Genomic DNA, 19,670 nt, shown 5'->3' on the forward strand with positions numbered 1-19,670 from the left:
TATTTATTATCCAAAACCAACCAAATGCATATTTAAAATAACTAAAATAATATAAAGGTCAATTGTGCAGAAGGTCAATTAGGACCACTATAATTAGGTCAGTTGTCCAAAAGGTCAATTGTAAAAGGTCAATTTGGGTAATGCCGGTTATTTATATAGCGCTATTTCCCCGTTTGTATGGTCTCAATGCGCTTTGTGGTTGGAACACCCTCAGTGACCATAGTCAATGTGCTGGAAGTTCTAAAGGTTTTAGATTAGGTGATGCATGTGTGCATTTTTTGCCGGTTTAAGACTTAGGTGGCTGGCTCGTGGGTGGGCGCTGTTGGAGGTTTGCGATAGTGCTATTGTTGAAAAGTCAATGTGTGGCCAGCTATACTGAATTTCTTTTCGTTAGCAGGCGCTGTATGCTAGTGGCAGAGTTGTTGAGGTACGTCAGGTGTTTCAGTTTGAACAGCTATATGCGCTGATAGACCGGATGAGCATAGCCATAGCTGCATTCTATGGTGCGTGGATGTTTGGCCATGCCTGAGGCCTGTGTCCACAGATGTGGTGTAATGTATGCGTACCGTAGGCTTCACTGTTCGTCTGCAGCGATCTTTACCCAGTTGCGTACAAGGCAGATGTGATAGGCAGGTATGTAGATATGACCTAGGTTTCACGATACAGTAGGTTTCACAGTATAATAGGCAGATATGGGAAACACACATAGCTTTGAGAGTCCTGCCTAGTGGGAAACAGGCCTAGGTTTCACAATACAGTAGGTTTCGGAATATAATAGGTAGATATGGGGAACACAACCTAGATTTGAGAGTCCTGTATAGTGGGAGAGAGGCCTAGGTTTCGCAGTACAGTAGGTTTCGCAATATAGTAGGCAGATATGGGTAACACAGAGGCATTGCTCAGGGGGCGGGGGTGTTAAGGGGGCTATAGCCCTGGGTCTTTTGGTTTTATCACCGGATAGAAGCTCAGGGGTTACAGCCAAAAAGCTAGCTAGCCCCGAGTTCTGGCAATCCCCGACATTAGCATAGCCCCAGATCTTTTCCAGACCTAGCAACGCCCCTGACACACCTAGCTTGGAGAGTCCTGCATAGGGGGAGAGAGGTCTAGGTTTCACACTACAACGTGGGTACGGGGAAACGCCTAGAGTTGGGACTCCTGTATAGTGGTATACAGGCCTAGGATTCACAATATAGTAGGCAGATGTGGAGATATGGGCTAGGTTTCACAATACATTAGGTTTCGCAATATAGTAGGCAGGTAAAATGCAATGGCAGTAGTAGCAGGAACACAAAGGCAGATAGTAATCGGAGAGACTCAGTTTTAAATTCCTAATTAGTGCTAGTTGGCAGAGTCCTGCCAATTCTGATAGATGGCTGTCTCGGTCAGGTTGTCTGGGGCAGTCAGGCTAGATGTGAGACGCTATCATCTAGCACATGTGACTTGTGTATAATCTACTGAGACCAAAGTTTGTCTTTGGGCTATCTGAGAACAATATATCTCTCATCTGGATAGTCTGTCTTGGAGCAATATATGGCTCAGAACTACATGTTAACTAGATGCAAAATAAGGCTATTGCGGGCAAACTATGTAATTACACTATTTGGCTGGGGTTGAATCTAACTGTGATAGGACATAACAGGTGGGGGTAGAAAGATTTTCAATGAGTTTGGACAGTTTACAGAGAAGCATCAACTGCTGGTCTGCTACCTTGTTGGTCGCTGCTGGTCGACGGCTGCAGGCGCACAGACTAACACGGGCCAACACAGTCTGGAGTGGCTTCTCCAGGAGCTGCTGTCTTTTACCCCGGGTCCTTCACCAAGGGGACTGCACGGGCAGGGGCTGCCCTGGGAGTCTGATCTAAGTTGGTTTCCGGTGACCAATCAGGGGAAGGAGGGCGGGATGGTAGGCAGGAGGAGGATGGGGAACAAGGAAAAGACTACTGAAGAGGGATGGGGGAGAGGGCCATCAGTGGGGTGAGGGGCCTAGAAAAAAATAAAACCAGCAGCTAGCAAGGAAACGAGTCTCTGGAGGCCCACAGCACTTACTGCAATGCCGAAGAAAGTGGCATGCAGGGAGAAGTACCCAGACACTAGGCCCAAGCTGAGATGACTAATCGGGGGCGGGATGGGGGACTGGAGGAGTGTGGGTAACAGGGAAATTACTACGGAAGAGGGACGGGGAGAGGAGAGGGCGATTGGTGGGCGAGGAGAGGGACATACGTGTTTACAATGCTTATCTCCCTATTTTCCACCAATCCCCTCATTATGACATCCTCCCGTCCGTCTCAACTATCATCTGTAACAGCTGAAACGGGACATGTGGCGCCACCCAGATAATCACTCCCCTAGCATAAGCCGAATATGATGAGCCCACTTTGGTCCCCTTCCATTTCTTCCCTATCATCTCCATCTTATCCTGCGTCAGATGCGTCATTTGCATCAAGGCTATCTTCTGTCTACGCAGGTATAGCATGACCTTATTCCTCTTTAAGTAGCTATTGAGCCCCTGACATTCCAAGTAATTATTTTAAGATTCCCCATGACTTGTTAGAGTCCCACACCTCACCCCCACCTATGCAGTCCAGCTCCAATTGTATTCCCCGTCTATATAGGCTTGTTTCCCAACTCAAACTTCCCCTAACAAAAAACACACCAAACACCTCACCCTCCCTCCCACCCACCTCCCTTCCCTGTCCCAACAACACCCTCCCCAACTGTTGCCCAGCTCCATCCCTGAATCTCAGGCACCCCCGCATCTAGCCCTTTCTGACAATAGCCCGTACTCGCGGCTCAGCAGGGTGAAGTCGCCCTAGTGGCTGTCTTACTACTAATTCCTGGGGGTAGGCTGCCTCCATCCTGCTGCTCCTGATTACTTTAAGTCCACTACGCCTACCGCTACTCAGTTTACTTGTGCGTTTTATTCTCTATATTCCAGTCCAACAGGGTCAGTGAGTCCAAAAGTGCAATTGTAAAATTCAAATGTCCCACGGTCTTTACTGGGACTCCCCCGCCCCCCCCCCACTTATCCCCTCTGTATTCATGATACTTCCCCCTCACTTGTCACGCTCCTCATGATCCTGCTCCTCATCTCGCTCCGGACAACTCTGCAAATCCAGCCATGCCGCCGCTTCCTCTGGGGTGTCGAAAAATAACGCTCTACTTTTTGCAAGACTTTCAGCTTCGCAGGGTACAAAAGCATGTACTTGATCCCAGCCGTGTGCAGTCTCCTCTTGACCACCACATAGCTGTATCACTGTCTCTGCACCAACATGGTGTAATCAGGATACGCCGTGATGTTGGTAGATGCCCTTTCTATCGTTCTGCCTTTACGAAAGTACTCCAAGATCTTCTCTCTGTCTTTATGGTTCAGGATCTTTGCAATTATCGCCCGAGGAGGGGCCCCAGGCCGTGGTTTCCTCATCAGGGCCCGATGTGCTCGTTCAACAGTAAACCCTTGTGAGAGCTTGTCTGCCCCTATCTCTTGCAGGATCATATTCTCCACATAGTCCGTGGGGTCCTGGCCTTCTTCTCCCTCCGGCAGGCCAACCACACGGATGTTGTTTCGTCTTGTCCTTCCTTCCGCTTCCTCTGCTTGGTTCTCAAGATTGGCCACCTGTTGCTTTAGTATGTGGATGTCCTTCGCGTTATGTGTGCTGGTATCTGTGTTGGTTTTAACCGCACTCTCTAGACAACTTGCTCTTTCAGCCAGCGCTCTGACATCCTGTCGCAGTAGGGTGACTTCTATTCCCACTCGAACTATTTTGTTCTCCAAGGCCGTCCGTAGGTCCACCATTGCCGTGCCCCATAAGGTTCTCAGCTCTGTTACAGCTGCTAGAACCAGGTGGTTTTCTCCTTCAGGGGTACGTCCACAGAAGCTGCCGCTGCGCTTTGTGTTGGAGCAGTAGGAGTCCGTTGCGTCTTGGCAAAGACCTCCATTGTGGGTTGCTTACTCTTGGCCCTGAGTCCTTTCACCGACATCGTGCAACCCTGCCTGTGTTTCCAATTTCAGCCCCTCTGTATCGTGCTGGTTCTGTATCCCAGTATTTCTGTGATGCCACCAGATCAGTTCGGGTCCGGGAGCGTCGTCCTCAGAGGGCTGCAATCTATGGTAGCGTGCGCTGTTACGTTTCGAGTGGGTTGTGCCCTCCTATGTACCTTCTCTGACTATTGTAGTCAACACCCCAGTCACTTGTTTGCAGGGGCCACTAGGTGCGCTCTCTTCTCCACTGCCACTGTACCTCGGGTTTATGTGGCGTTTGGTGTTATGTATTCACCACAGTGCCTGCCTCCTTTCTTCTTGTTGTGCCATCATCCAACAACTGTCCAGGATAGGGTAGCTTATTATTCACTCCACTTACTATGGTGCTAGTATTCTCCAATTCTTGTATTTGCACAGCAGCGTGCTAGTATGGGTCCAGCTTCATTGTGTACGTCCCATATACTTTTAGGGGCAATAATATCAAATTAATTTCCTGGGCACAGGTCCCCCAGCAAAAAAAAAAAGCAGGCTTCCGATGCCCTCCAAGCCCTAGTGTAACACTTTGTTGCGTGGAGCACCTACTCCATCTAGTACAATAGCAGGGCAGCGTTCTAGATGGTGTCTTCCGCGCACCACTGTAATCAAAAAATGTATATTGCTGGCCTCGCACAGCGCGGCTCGCTCACCGTTGTTCAGTCAAAGTAACGATGTTCCTTTCCGCCAGCTCTGCACGCGTTGGTACGTCTGCTGCCTCACAGTCCAGCCAGCCCGCATGCATCCTGTGCAAGTTTGTAACATGGGCATTCCCAGCTGGCAGCCACACGTCACTTTGGTGTGGTTTAGAGGTTTCCACAAGTTACTGTATCCTGCCTCACGAGAGAAGAGGCTTGGATACTTGTATCCTTTTAAAGCAGTGTTCCTGGATTTTAGCAGTGCAGATGAGCTGCAGCCGGCTCCTGTGCAATCAACTCCGGTGCTCAGCGACCGAGCACCGGTACTCTTTCAGTTTCCAGGCAGCTGCTAAACGTCCCTGCCCCTCGCGTCGGTCGCATCAGGGGTCAGCACCGCGCATCTGTTAGGATTCGGAGCCCCGTGCAAGTCGTGCCAACGCTGGGCTCCAGTCAGGGTAATCAGTATTTGGGTTTAACTCTGTGCCCCCGGCCGCTGCTGAACGGCGTCTCCTACTTTCATTGTGCAGCACCCCATGAATCCATCGCGGCTTTTACGAAGTCCTTTGTTCTTTGTGGCCGACGGACGGTGGCCATCTTCTTTTTCTTGTTGTGTTCGCCTCGGGATGTTTTCGGGCTGCAATCTTCCTAATTTCTGCAGGAATCAGCGTGGCAATGTCTCATGACGCGCCTCAGTGTGTCCTACGCCAGCACTTCAAATTGTTGAGCTTGCTTGTTTCTATTCACGCGGCTATATCCGGATGTTGAAAGGATCATCAGGAGCAACAGTGGAGACACGTCCTTTCACATGGCTGCTTAGCCACGCCCACCAGGCATGGTGACGGGATTGAATCTGGCGATCTGTTTAGGTGTAATTTGAAGTTGGTTCAGGATTTTGAATTGGACGAGTCTGAAGTTAGCACATAGGGAAACGGTTTTGGTGTATTTACAGTAGTTTGTCCAGTGTTGTTCATCTATTTGGATACTCAAGTCTTTTTCCCATTTGGTTTTCATATTGTTCTTAGATGGCGTATTAGCTTGAACAGTTCTGTATAGGGTGGATACGCCGCCCACAAAGCCTTCTTCTGTAAGGATCTCCCTTATCCAGTCTGTTTAATCCCACCTGCACCACACTGGTCATCTGCTGCAAACCTTGAGCTGTTCACCCAGCTTCAAAATTTGCCTGGCCACCCCTTACCAGATGCTTCAGTTAATTGGGGCATTTTGTAACACCTTTCTGCCTAAGGATCATGTCACCCACATTGTCTAGATGTTACAGCTTTTCTGGTCTCGGAGCCAAGTCTGAGTCTCGTGGACTCCTGCATCCTCTTTTGTGCCAGAGGCCGGTTGCAAATGAGGGCGCTCTAATGGCTGTGTCAGTGTCAATGGGCTCAATTACAGGGCAACATGGTCTTTTGCATGTTTTGAGCAATGTGTTTCAGAAAAATCTCCTGTGGTGGGGCTTTTTCGGCAACCTTGCCCACAGTTGTTAAACATGAAGGATGCCTCTAAGAAGAAGTCCCGGGCTGCTCACCTCAACACTTATATGGTGTGCTGCATATGGTCCCCCATACAGGTGTGGAAGCACATCAACCTTCTGGAGTAGAGGGCCATCCGGCTGTCCCTGGTTGCCTTTCTTTCATCTGTGAGGAGCAGGTGTGTACAGAAAAAGATGGACAGCACCTTAGCAATACATGGCCCAAACAAGCAAAATGGTTGGGTTTGCAGGCTCTGAAAAGATGCAAATGAGTCATCAATGTAGCACATCAGGACCTCATCAGACAGGTTCCACTTTTTGTACCTTCGCCTCTCAGCAGGCAATCATGAAGGCCGAGACTGCTCAGGCTTCACTGGGGGTCCATGTCTTCCGACATAGAAAATCCATCCTTGCCAAGAAGCACCCATGAGAAAAGATTGACATGCCCAGAGGTTCCTGACCATATCCTATGGGCCAGATCTGGGGTGATCAGTACAAGTGTTGACCCAAACATCCACTGTATCCTGAAGAACAGAGGAAATGCAGGAATTGGGGCAAATGTATAGAGCAGATGTTCCACTCTAAAATAAGTGCACCCCAACAACCCCTGCAAAGGTTGTACCCTTTGGGGGGAAATTCCTTAGAGTAGAACTTCCACTTCTGCTTGACAGTGGCGATGAAGTCCACTTCCGGAGTCCTCCAAGAGGCATAGATCTCTGATATTTGTAACGCAATTCCTATTCATGGGAGACTGACACACGCATACTTAGGGGGTCTGCAACCACCCTCTTTCCTGGTCAGAGGGACTGCCAACAGGGAGAGTTCCTTTGCCAAAGACCAGACCTTTGCCAAGATGTACACCTCCAAATGGTGTAGATTTTCTTCCTGGCGCAGTGCGAAGGGTCTGGCTCCCTTGACTTGTCCAACCTTTTCTCTCCATGGTTTTCTGCCTTCCATGGGAAAGATAGCCTGTTCATTGGCACTTTATGAGATACTTTAATGCTATTTCTGTGTTTAAAAGAACTCTAGAGGAAAGGCATCTTCTTTACTTTGCCCAATGTTATGTCCTTTTTGAGAAGGTCACTGAACAGTTTTCCACCACATTAGTGAGTTGTTCTGGCGTGGGATTGAAAAGAATATCTGGTGTTTGTAATGTCCGCTCTGTTTAAGCCTTTGCGTTTTTGCCCTTTGTTGGCTCATCCTGCATATGATTTTCCTAGCTGCCATTACATACATGTGGCAGTTGTCCACTGTAGTCTTTTTCTGTCATGTCCCCTTGCCTTGGTTCCACCAAAGAGAAAATGAGGTTGCAAGTTATGCTTGTCTTCCTTCTCATTGTAATTTTAGAATTTAATCTTTCACAGAAGATTCATCTTGCTGTCACCTTCCCATTGTCTAATCCATCCAAGATGCGGGAGATGGTTTTAACCTCTAGAAATGAAGAGGGCTCTCAGCCACTGTGTCTTTCGAAGCAGAGTCACATGGAAGGATGATGAGCTTTTTTCTGCTGGTCCCTCGGACGAGTTGGGCTGTTACCAAACAGTCCCTGTCTAGTTGGACTGTCCTATGCATTTCTGAATTCTACAATCTGGCCAACAAGGAAAAGCCTGTGAGTTTCAATGCTTGTTCTATCAGATGATTGATTGCTACATCTGCTTTGCATGGGAATATACTGGTTGTGAAATTGTCAGGTGGATATATTGACCTTAATGCACATGTTCGCCAAACACTACTGCCTGCATTCGAAATTATGTCGGGATGCCTGCTTCAGTTGTGTGAGGTTTCTTGTTCTATCCCTGCTTCCAGGTTCTGAACTGCTTAGGGAGTCCAAGATGACGAATCCGTGGTAGAAAAGGTATCCATTAGAAGAATGTGTTACTTCCCATTGACAAAGTTCTTTCTGATGGATTAGTCCTTCCTCCCACAGATTATTTATCACTGTCCCACCTATCCCTTGTACGGAAACGCTAGTCTATTCCAATTCTGTGGTTTCTCTGCGATTAAGTGCAGGGAAAAGTAGGAGTAACTGAAGTCTTCAGTTGCAGCTGACTCCATATATATGAACCATGTTGTCACATCAAGAGTCTGTGGCCCTAACCGGCTCCAAGTGAATCTGACGCAGAACCACACTGTGTCCCCCGGTGGCTGAAATGGTTTTTGAAGCAAGACTTGCGCCTGGATGATAGAAGCAGACTCTTGTTTGAGAAAAAAAGAATCCGTCAGAAGAACATTGCCCAAGATATGTAATTTGTTATTCACTGTTACATTGGAGTCCTCCCAAATAGCATATATGGTTTTATGATGGCTTATTGGGCTTTTTGAACACTTACAAATCAGGTAACTAACACTGGATTTATTTACAGGACCTTTTGGCCATTGATGCTCCCAGAAGACACAAGGTTTCAGTTCACGTCCTTTCAAGAGAGATGGAGTCATGTGAGTACACCATGCAACTTCTCCATCATAATTGTTAGATAACTATTTTTAGGATAATCTTTAAAAATACCTAGTTTCTAATTAATACTACTTATGGCAAAAGAGACTTTAAGAATACTCAGGATATTGGTGTAGCCGTGATTTACAGGATCTCCACTTTCATACAGTTTGTTATTGATATATTAAATCCATTGCTAAGGTGAAACGTGCTATACCTAGTTTATACAAAAAGATTGTCCTTACAAGTATTTTACATTGGTCATAGTCAAATAAATCATACCTCTGTTTTTGTAGGTGTTTACTAATTGTGTGTTCCACTTTTGGCCCTATGTGATTACTGTTTTCCGATGTATTTGATTAGATAACACTCAAAAGCTATTGACAGAAACAATGCTGACCTCCCATTCACTCTGTGTTTGGTATTTCTTGCTGATTGTGTCTTAATATTTGTCGACCCCTTTAATGGATGTAGCCTCTTCTCTCAGTCATTGCTTTTTGGCTTCTTGCCCTTGAATCTTAGGAAATCCACCAGCTGGGTCTCAGAACCTGACGGGCGCTTGCACAGTAAGCTTGGACAGAGCAGACAATTACATTTGGAGATTACTTAATTAAGCCCCAAAAGCTTCCACAAAAATGCTGCCCACCAGAGCGTCTCTACAGGTTGAGTCGGGGTGTCCTCTCCATTTACCCATCTTTTAGTCTTAATACTGGTCTGCAACACCACCTCAACAAGTGACAATGGTCTTCTGCTGAAGGGGACCTTTCCTGTACCTCCTGTCCTCTGCTTTCTTTTTTACTCCGCTCTCCTTGATGCGTTGCATGTGTTCATACGTCCAACCCTCTTTCATTCTCATTCCTCAATCTCAGGATGTCTCCTCCGTTCTCACCACCTTTTGGTCTCCTCCAACCTTTCGTATGTTCCTCATTTTGTCCTGCACCTTTCTCCTTAACAGACTGATAAAATCCAGTGCCACCTCTAAACTCCTTCTAAATACACTCCTCCCCTTCTAAATTCACTCTTCCGCTTCTCCCCCTGATGTCACTGCCAACGTCCTCTAGTCTCCTCCTTTAGGTCTCCCTCCAGCCACATCTATCCTTCTAATGTATTTCTACTCCTTACATTTCACTGCCTTCTCTCTGCCCTCTCTGGCCACCTCTCTACAGCCCTTCTTTTCCTGCTTCACTCAATCTACTTATGCTTTTGCCTCCCAGTCTCTCCATAGCTCCTACTCCAAAGACACACACTACTGTTAAAAAGGTCACAGTTTATATAGTGGGTCTGCTCTGTAATTGTTTGCAGCTTCTCTGCTGCCTCTCTGGCTTCCACCGTCCCCGTCTTGCTGCACAGCTCAAACATTGATGAGGGCTATCCCCCATCTTGGAATTCGACTTCCCCAATACTGGCAGTGGGTTGCTGCAGCAAAGCTCTGCGGCCAGCATTAACTCAACAGAATTGTTCAGCCACAAATGTGAATCAGTAGAATAAAGGTCTTTTGCTAATTGGTTGTAGGTGTATATTCTTTGTGGCGAACAGTGTTAATGCACTATGTTTCCCAAATTCTACTGTTTCTGTTGAAATGTTGTCTTCACATGATGATGGATTTTGGAGGTAGGAAAGGGTATTGCACGTAGATGGATTTTCAGGTGGGGGGTTGGAAGGGTGTTGCACTCTTTAGTTAGCCTGTCCAATTACACAGATGTTTAGGATGATGTCCTGTCCCCAGCACTTGAAGATTATAGTTGAGAACTGGCCCAATGCCATTTGAGGACAGACTGTTAATTGCACCAAGAAGATGAATTGGGATTGCCTCTTTTGTGCTTAAAAATCCACCAAGATAGCTTGCCACTGCTTTGGTACTAGACCTGACAGTTTGATATTAACCCGCTTGCAATACCTGTAAGAATAGCCATGGAGTTTGTACCTGTATTTGCTAGTAGGCAAGCACTGCAACTAGAAGAAAGCACATGCAGGTTAACACGTGGTACACTTAGAGCATGTACGCCTGCAATGTTTAGCCCGCCCATGACGCTTGCAGATATATGTTGGTAAGCCTCCATTGCACTTAGAACGGCTTTAGTTAGCCACTGTAACGCACAGTGGTTACATGCAGGTATCCTTGATGTTGCGCTTATTAGACTGCTTTGGTTAGCGTTTATAGAACGTGTAAGATATGTACCATCTGTGTCTATGTAGTATATATGTCTATTGTGCTCTGAGAATCCCATTAGCATAGTTTCATTGGTAGCTTGTCTGTCCCACCTAGAAGATGTTCTATGGCAACCAGTCTATTGCCCTTGGTAGACTTAAGGGTAGCCTTTCCATAGTGCCTAGAAAAGTCTACATCTTTTTCTTCCATACAGAAGATCAGATGACACAGTGACATCAAAGATGGCTCCATCTGAGCTTAAGGTATGTATAAACGCACCACTTTGGTGGACATCCACCGCAGGCACAGCTTTCCATCCGCGCACTCTAGAATGCAGCTAAGACTATGGCAAAGCTGTTCTAGCAGGTCACATAACTGCTTCTTACTGAAATACCAGACTTGCCTCAACTTCTCTGCCATTAGACTACATAGACAATCCATGACAAATTTCGATCTAGCTGGGTACATATCGTGTCTCCTGCACTAGCGCTCTGTCGTGACCTCCCTCAGCAACTGCCTACGTACCTGTCCTCTTGGGTTGCTTACTGGAGCCTAGCCAGCTCTCCCAAGTCGTAATTTTGGCCAAATGCACACGCACCTCTTAAGCCTTTTCTTAGAACTTTCCTATACCTGGACTTCGGTCCCTGAGGGCGTTCATACCACAAAGCACTTTGAGGCCATACAAATCAGAAAAGGCACTATATAAATGACTACTACAATACAATACAATGGCAAATCCTTCCTCCCCGGAATCCGGGTGCTAGATTGTCCTGCTACATAAACAAGATTGAAAACCACCTGACATAGATGGGTGCCTTTTGTCGTTATCCTTTGGGCATGGTTGGACTATAGAGGTTTTTGAGTTGTAGATGTATTACCCATTCTTGGGGCTCCCATTAAAGAGGCAGAGGCATGCTCCTACTGAAGGTTACAAGCCCTGCCAAAAGACTTGGGCATGGTGGGATAGACAAAGATATACAAAGGGATCCTCCACACAATGTTCCTGAGCCCAGCAACCTGTACCAGGTAGAATCGCCCTGCTCCCATGGCTGCCCCACAATTTGTCCCAAAAGACAGTCCGTGCACATTGTCGCAGCCAGATATGATACATGTTGGAGCTAGGTTGCATTTTATCATTCTATGTTTGTTTTGAAAGATCAAATTCCAAAACTCATAGAGTTCAGGATAGTCTTAGGGCATGTGTTCTAAGGTGGCTTCTTGTGTTTTCAATGCATTACATTTACCACTTTGTGAGAAGGACATTTTGATGCTTAGATGGGTTTAGTATAAATTGTGTTGGTCCGCACATTGATTATATTGTAGTGAAGAGGAGATGGTTATTTTGTGTGTTGCACTGCTCTGCCCTATACCCCTTCTCATATTTCTTCACCTCAGTCCTTCCCTTGTATTTGTAGATTGAGTAGATTCAGAAATATGCCTTTTAATACTCATATGTCCCATCCTTTTTCTTCCATCCTTGTGGGTGTCCCTCAACATGGGGACGGTAACAGAACTTTTGGCAGCGAAAAACTGTGCTTGCCCTTCAAATTCAGTCCAGCGTACGGGGGAGCAGCATGGGCGTGGCAGTACTCCCCAAGCACTCTTGCGCCTCACCCTATTCCCTTTTTCTACACGGATGATGTTGTACCTGGCAGCTAGTCGCAGAGACTTTTGTAACTTTCTGCTTGCTCACTGTTCTTTTTATTTTCAATCTTCTTTACCTCCCTTCGGTGCCCCGCCTTCCCCGGCGCATGCCAGCTGCAGGATTATTCACGAGATGCACATCCTGCAAATGCCCGTTCCCAGCCACTGACCTCTATGCGCTGTGTCTTGAGTCCCTGGGGCCCGCCTAACGCTGGGGCACCTGCGCGGCCTGCAGCCCTCTTGGTCAGAAGGCATTGAAGAATCGTCTTTCACGCTGGAGGGAGATCTTCCACGCTTCTCATCCATGTCATCTTACAGAGTTTGTCTCCAGGACCCCACGTCAAGAAAAGGTAGGCCCTTGTTTAGTATGGCTCCTCAGCACAGTGACTCTTTTCCAGGATCTTCCACGAGTAAGGTTAACTTGGATTCTGGTTCTGGCAGACCCAAGGCCTCTAAGGCTACCGGCTTCCAAGCTTCCAAGCCGAGGGGCCCAGGGGCTCTTCTTGTCGACCTCCAAGAGTCAGTCTTTAGCACGATCCAGCATGACTACCAGCTCTATTGTTGAGGGTGCACATCCTACTGGAGCCTCCTCTGAGGTCGTGGGTCGGGGCGATTCAACTACCAGCCAGCAGGCCAGGGGCTCTGGGCCTAGCAGAGCTGTCTCTGATGTCGACGGCTTCTGTTTCTGTTTCAGGTTCAAGGGCCAAGGAGTGTCCTCCCATGTCTGATGCAGCATGTGGCAAGGGGGGCCCTCGCGCCCTCCCGCCCACGGCATGGTGCAAGGCCCCAAGATGGCAGATAGGCTTGTGGTAGAGCCTGCTAGACCAGCGTCCATCTTGGATTCGGATCAGGGCCTACCCAGTCCCTTGCCCATGGGAGTGGGCCATGCAAGAAGGTTCCAGTCCCCTTCCCTTGGGAAGCGGTGGCTGTCTCTATGGTCTCTGCAGGGATACATCTACCCATCGCAGCCTTATGGCTGTGCCTCAGCGCTTCGATCAGGAACGGAGACCAAGCGCTGCTGAGGGCTGGCCACCACGACATCCGGCGGTTTGCAGGGACTGCTTCTTCGAACGATTCCTCCTCATGCGCTCCCCGAAGTTGATTGGGCTCCTCAGTGGTATAGTTAAGGAAGTGATCCCACAGGTTGTGCCTCCTAGGCCTCCACCTCTTAGCCTTCTGCCGCCTCCTGTACCACCGTCTCACCAGCAGCAGCCATTTGATCCACAGTTATCTTGGTGTCTGGATCAAGGAGGTGGGGACCCCTCCGGCACTGGTGTCTCAGGACCCTGACTCCCCTCCATCTGGAAAAGAGGGGAGGGAGACCATGAAGGGGATAACTGATATCCAGGACGACAAACCCTCAGCATCTGTAAAGGTCTTACATGACTGCCTTTAGGGCCTTGCAGAGTTCTTGGGGGACCCCAGCTAGAGGACCCCCCCAGAAGTTGGGAGTGCTAGCAGAGGTCTTGGCCAGACGCACTACAAGCCGCTCCGCCATTCCGATCCAAAAGGATGTCCTGCAGGTGGCAAGAAAGGTCTGGGAGAAGCCCAGGGTCAACGCCCAGATGAACAAGAATTTGGACAGCCGGTTCAGGATTTTGGATGGGGAGCCAGTCCTCTTGGCTTCCCACCTCCAGCCTCACTCTTCAGTGGGGACTGTGGCCTCACTGTATTCTAAACCATAGTCTTCGTCGTCTTCCTCCCTGGGAGCCACCTCCATCTGTCTGTCCAAGGAGGACAAGGTCCTTAAGTCTTTTGACAAATGCTGCTACATCATCTCGGGGCAGCATTTGCGGCAGGCTAATGCCGACGCCCTCCTTGCTGCAGTGAACCAGAAGCTGTGGCGAGAGCTCGGGGAGTTTCTGCCTGATCTCCCTTTAGAGATGCAGGCCTCCTTTAAGGCCGGTCTGGTGGACGCATAGGACCCCGTGGAGTCTTAAGTCTCCCACATTGACACAGCCGGCAGATGGCTTTGCCTGGGAGTCAAAATGGATGGACGGCGTGGATGCATGCCACTAAATTCTCAGCAGATGTTCAAGAGCGGATCCTGGATATTCATTTTGAGGGCTCAGACCTTTTTCATTCGTCCACCGATGACGATTTGACAAAGAAGACCTCTACACAGAGTGCCAAGTCCTTTCCTTGGCTATTCTAAGTCAGGAAAGAAGTCCTTCCCTCAGTCACAGGGCAGAACCGACTTCAAGCCCCAAGCTTTTAGCAGCTTGAAGGGGTTTCGAGATCGTGGTGCAAGGAGGCCTGCCAGGTCGCCCATTGACCACAGGAGGAAGCAGCAGAGGACTTTGCATGTTTATTTCCACTCCCCATCCTGCGCTCCCGCCTCTGAAGCCAAGAAGCAGGGACGTATCGGACAGGCAACACAGCTCGCCTGTAGGGGGCCGACTTGCTCTTTTTCAGGACACCTGGAAGCTTCTTTTCAACAACCCGTGGATCCTATCTGTAGTCTCCACAGGCTTCAGTCTTCCTCTTCCTTACCATCCTCTCCTCCTCTTCGTCAGATCAGGTCCCTTGAGGTCTTGGAGATGCAGGCGATGGAACCGGTTCCTCAATCAGACCGGGGCTTGGGGATCTATTGCAGGATTTTTGCAGTACCCAAGAACAACCAGGCTGGCCTGAGGGTTGTCCTGGGCCTGTCATTTCTAAATCTTTCTTAACTGATAGAATGCTAGAAGATTACTCCTGCGCACATTGCAGAGTCTGTGTTCAGGGGACTGGATGTTTTCCCTGGACCTCAAGGATGCGTACCTGCATGTACCCATCTACTAAATGCATCAGAAGTTTCTGTTCACGATTGTCATACCATTTTCAGTGCAAGGTGCTCCTTTTGACCTGAACCCGGCCCCTCGTGTTTTCACAAAGTTGATGAACGCAGTGGCGAGTCTCCTCTGCTTGGCGGGCCATCATCTAGACCCTTATTTGGACGACCGGCTGGTGAGTGCGGGGTTACCTGAGGGGCTGGTGCACTCCTGCAGAGATTAGCAGATATCCTTCATCAGCTGGGGTTCTCCCTCAACCAGAGGAAGTTGCAGTTGTGCCCCTTTCAGGATCTGGTTTTTCTTACGGTGCATTGGAAAACGACCATTTAGCAGGTCTTCCCCCCCCCCCCCCCCAACGCCCGAGAAGCTCATCGCCTTTCTCAAGGCGGTGGGGCACTTTCTAGCCAACTCGACCACCTTGGCACGGTGGTTCCAGCACTTTCTGGGCCTGATGGCCTCCTGCATGCTCACTGTGCAGCACACTCGCCTCAAGATGAGGTGCCTCCTGCTCCACCTAGCGGCCAATTGGGATCAGGAGATGGGGTCTCAGTCGGACAGGATTCCAATATCCCCGCTCCTCCTGCCCGATCTCGCTGGTGGATGATGGCTGGAGATGTTTTGGTGGGAGGCCCCTACATCCGGCCAGAGCCTACCCTGATGGTGGGGTTTGTGGGCTACCCTGGAGGACTACGTGATTCATGGTGCATTGTCCAGGACGGAAAGTCTGCTGCATATCACTCTGCTCGAGCTCAGGGCAGTGGGCCTGGCCCTCGAGGTGTGTTTGCCCCTCATCAGGGGCAGTTTCGTTCTGGTCAGGACAGACAACTCTACAGCAATGTTTAACCTGAACAAGCAGGGTGGCACCCGTCCCCACCCCCTCTGTCAGGAGGCGGTATCGATCTGGGAATGCACCCTGACGGGAATGGGTTTGGATTCCTACGGTCCACCTTCCGGGGGACAGCAATGCAGAAAAGGACCAGCTGACCCACCTGGGGTTCAACACCTATGAGTGGGAGTTGCACACAGACTCCTTGTTGCCCCTGTTCCAGCGTTGGGGGTTTGTAGACCTGGACTTGTTTGCATCCCCCCCCTGACCCCTAGGAATGCCAAGTGCCCCGTTTGCTTCATGGGCAAGTCGGGAGTCTCTGGGAGATGCCTTCAAGATATGTTTGCACGGCTGCAGGTGTTGCACGTTCCCGCCCACCCCTCTGCTCCAACGGACCCTCTGCAAGTCCCAGGCTTTGGTGGGCTGCAGCCTCATCCTGATTGCCCCCCGCTGGCCTTTGAGGCCCTGGTTTTCTGATCTGCTGCAGTTGTGCTCCCATGGCCCCGTCCACCTTCTGATCTCAGTCAGGGGCTTCCTGACGCAGTAGGGCGTAGCAGTTGAACTTCTGGACCCGGCCAAACTGGCGCTGGTTGGCTGGCTCCTGACCAACTGAGGCTTCACCATCCTCAGTTTTCAGATGACAACTGCAACATCATTCAGCAGGCCAGGAGACCCTCGACTCGGTCCCAGTATGAGCAAATGGACTAGATTACGCCATTGGACCCGTGATGAGGGTCTGTGCTGGATCATGTTCTGGCTTTTTCAGCACTCCTGGCTTGTTCTTGAGTTGTGGTGGGTTCTTGCCGCACTTATTTGCTGCCATTGGGGCTTAGAAGAATTCCCCTGAGCATGTGTTTTCGGCGGGCAACCTGTGGGTTAAGGCCCACCTTAAGGGGTTGTCAGGGCTGTTTCCTCCGGTGCATAGGCTGCACCCGTTCTGGGACCTCATTTGGGTTCTTGCAGCTTTGAAGCACAAGCTTTTCAATCCGATGACCTATGTGGACATCCGCTTGGTGAAACTGATGACAGTTCTACTGGTGGCTCTGACCTCTGTGCGCAGGGTTAGTGAGCTGCATGGTGTCTTCTTCATGGGAGTCCTTCAACACATTTCACAACGATGAGGTAATCTTGCGCTCACCCAAACTTCTTGCCCAAGGTGGTCTCTCAATTTCATCTGAGTCAAGAGATCTGCCTGCCGGTGTTCTTCCCGAACCCACAGTCCGAGGCAGAGAGGAACCTGGATTCTTTGGACCTCAAGAGGGTCCTCAAGATTTACATTTCTCGGATGAAATCTTTGAGGAAGTCTGAGGCATTGTTCGTGACTTTTGGGGGCTCCTCCCCCCGGCTCTCAAACTTCCAGGCTTCCGTTGGGTAGTTCAGGCCATTTTGGAGGCGTACACGGCCATGGGTAAACCAGTTCCTGAGGGGATTCATGGCCATGCGGTCAGAGCTAAGGCCACAGCTGTTGCGTTTCGGAGACATGTGTTAGGCAGAATCCTGTGCAGTTCCCTTAGGGAGCACTACAGAAGATTAAGACTACAGGTGAGAGCAATACATTCCCTTTGGCATCAGTCTGTACCACAAAGATTTAGTTGGTAGCTGTTGCTTAGCAGTCACTCATCTCAAGAGGGAGATGAGCAGTATTCATGGTTTACACAATAGGCCTACAGTACTATGGCACAAGGAAACTCTGAACAAAGCTTTGTATTAAAAAGTAGAGATATATTTATTTTATACACTTCTAGTAAAACACATTTATCACAGTCGTCAAGCAAGTTAAAATAAGTCAACGAAAAATATACACACTCCCTAGTTAAATTGTAGACCAAGTGAACCAGAGTGAAAACTGAGCAAAACGGCACAGTGAAAATCGCACACAAGGGATACTCTAGCAATTTCTCACAAGGAAGGGAAAGCTAAAGTTCTATAGAAATAGCTTCTTACACGCCCTAGCAACACTTCTCATAAGTTTGTGAACCAGTTTAAGCAAGACAGTGCATCAGTATAGGAAATACTTAAATGAAAACTGAGCAAAATTTCACAAGCTTTAGAAAGGGGAAGAAAGGGGTAGTTATAAGTTATAGTTATAAGAAGTAGGTGCATCAACACACATCTAGTTGAGAAGCAATCTAAAGAAGGCAGTTCTAACAAATGTAGCCAGAGTCAGTAGGCCTGGCCAGAGTCATTGGTACAGGGCAAGGGTCCAGAAGCAAAATGTTCTTGTAGCTGCAGTCAAGTCTTTGGTTAACGATTTTGAAAAGGTGGATGCAGAAGGTGAAAGACAATGTTAGGAGAGAGGGGCGGCCAACCCAACAGGTAGGTAAAGGATTTAAAACACCTTTAGTGCTATCACGTAGAAAGGGCAGCCTGGCGGAACAATGTACCTTTAAAATGAAGAAGTGGCTCCTGCGGTAGCGGTTGTTCCTGGTAGTTCCTGCAGTTCGGGGGATCCAGCAGAGGAAGAGAGGCTCTCGTCGTGGAGGAAGGTTTGAGTTACTGCACTACCCAGGGATGAAACCCAGCCACGGTGCTGCCCGACGAATAAAATGTACGCTCCTTTAAATCGCAGTCCGGGTGGACTGGTGCCTGACTATCCGGCCTCCGAGTACAGGGCACTGGTGATTCGACCAAGGCAGGTCCGGGAAGGCGATTGGCAAACTGGTTGGCCCCACCAGCTCAAGGGAAGAAGGCTCTTGCAGATGAAGATCTTCTCTCGTCGTGTGGAGAAAAGTGGTGAGACGCTGCAGCAGGGCTTCACCGGTGGTTCAGTCGTTGCAGATGTCTTTGGCTTCTCTCCTCTTCGGCTTCTTAGTTCCAGTGGCAACGTCTTGCTCTTCCAGTCCTCAGGACCCTGCTTTTATGCAAAAAGATCCCCATGCATACAGCCTAGCTGTCACTCACACAGTGGAGTGGTCGCCTTGGCTGGAGACCCTCCAGCCTATCAGGGCAGAGTGCGACTTGGGTTGCTGAGGCAACCCTGTCCAGGGGTCCTACTCCCCCTCCCACACAATGGACCCACCCCAGACTCAGTGGCGCCGAAAGGAGGGCTTCTTGGCAGAAGCCTGCCAAACGGACGAACAAAGGATCCCCGACCTTGGTTAGGAGTTTAGAGAAAGACACGAGAAAGAAGTTATATTAAAGTTCTGGCAAATAAAAGTTAATATTAAAATATGGGAAAATCCCATAGGAAAATATTTGCGGTTGAATATTTATGGTAGTAACCACTGCCACCAGCCAGAAACTTTTGAGAGAGGAACTGTACGGTACCCTCTCGAAAAGGAACATAAGGGAAAAACTATAAACCCTTTCCAGTACCTCCATAGTAAAATGGGTTGTACTGGTTTAGTTCATAGAAATTGACTAGTAAAGTCAATTGGGACTTTACATGCCCTGGGAGACAGTAGTCAGTCCCAGGGTATGGAGTCTATGTTTGGGGGTCGCTACGACACCCCTGTGTCACTGCACTGAGGGTGCTGTGTAACACATGTGAATAAATATGGTTCCTATGGGGTTGAGAAAATCCCATAGACATTAAACACAAAAATAGCCTAGAACACACATAGCAAAGATGCCTAAGAGTGGGAAAAAGAGTCTCACTCTTAGCAGGAAAAAAGAAACAAACCCTTCAAATCCAGCAAAGCTGCTGGGGGACTCTATAGGTAAGGGAAATTAGCCATAGAATGAGAATTCTCCCTAACATGCTTCTTGGGATGTCATCAA

General features: G+C 48.8%; 1 protein-coding gene across 3 annotated transcripts in view; it reads left to right on the plus strand.

Annotated features, from left to right (window-relative positions):
• Positions 1–19,670, plus strand: part of IDE (insulin degrading enzyme) — a 2,084,778-nt gene that overhangs the window by 1,854,406 nt on the left and 210,702 nt on the right. For all 3 annotated transcript variants that reach the window (XM_069611370.1, XM_069611369.1, XM_069611371.1), the window contains one exon: positions 8,487–8,559. In XM_069611370.1, coding sequence (XP_069467471.1) covers positions 8,487–8,559 — 73 coding nt within the window. The remainder of the gene's footprint in view (positions 1–8,486; positions 8,560–19,670) is intronic.

Source organism: Ambystoma mexicanum, chromosome 8 (assembly GCF_040938575.1).
Source record: "Ambystoma mexicanum isolate Mex_15411 chromosome 8, UKY_AmexF1_1, whole genome shotgun sequence".
NCBI lineage: Eukaryota > Metazoa > Chordata > Amphibia > Caudata > Ambystomatidae > Ambystoma > Ambystoma mexicanum.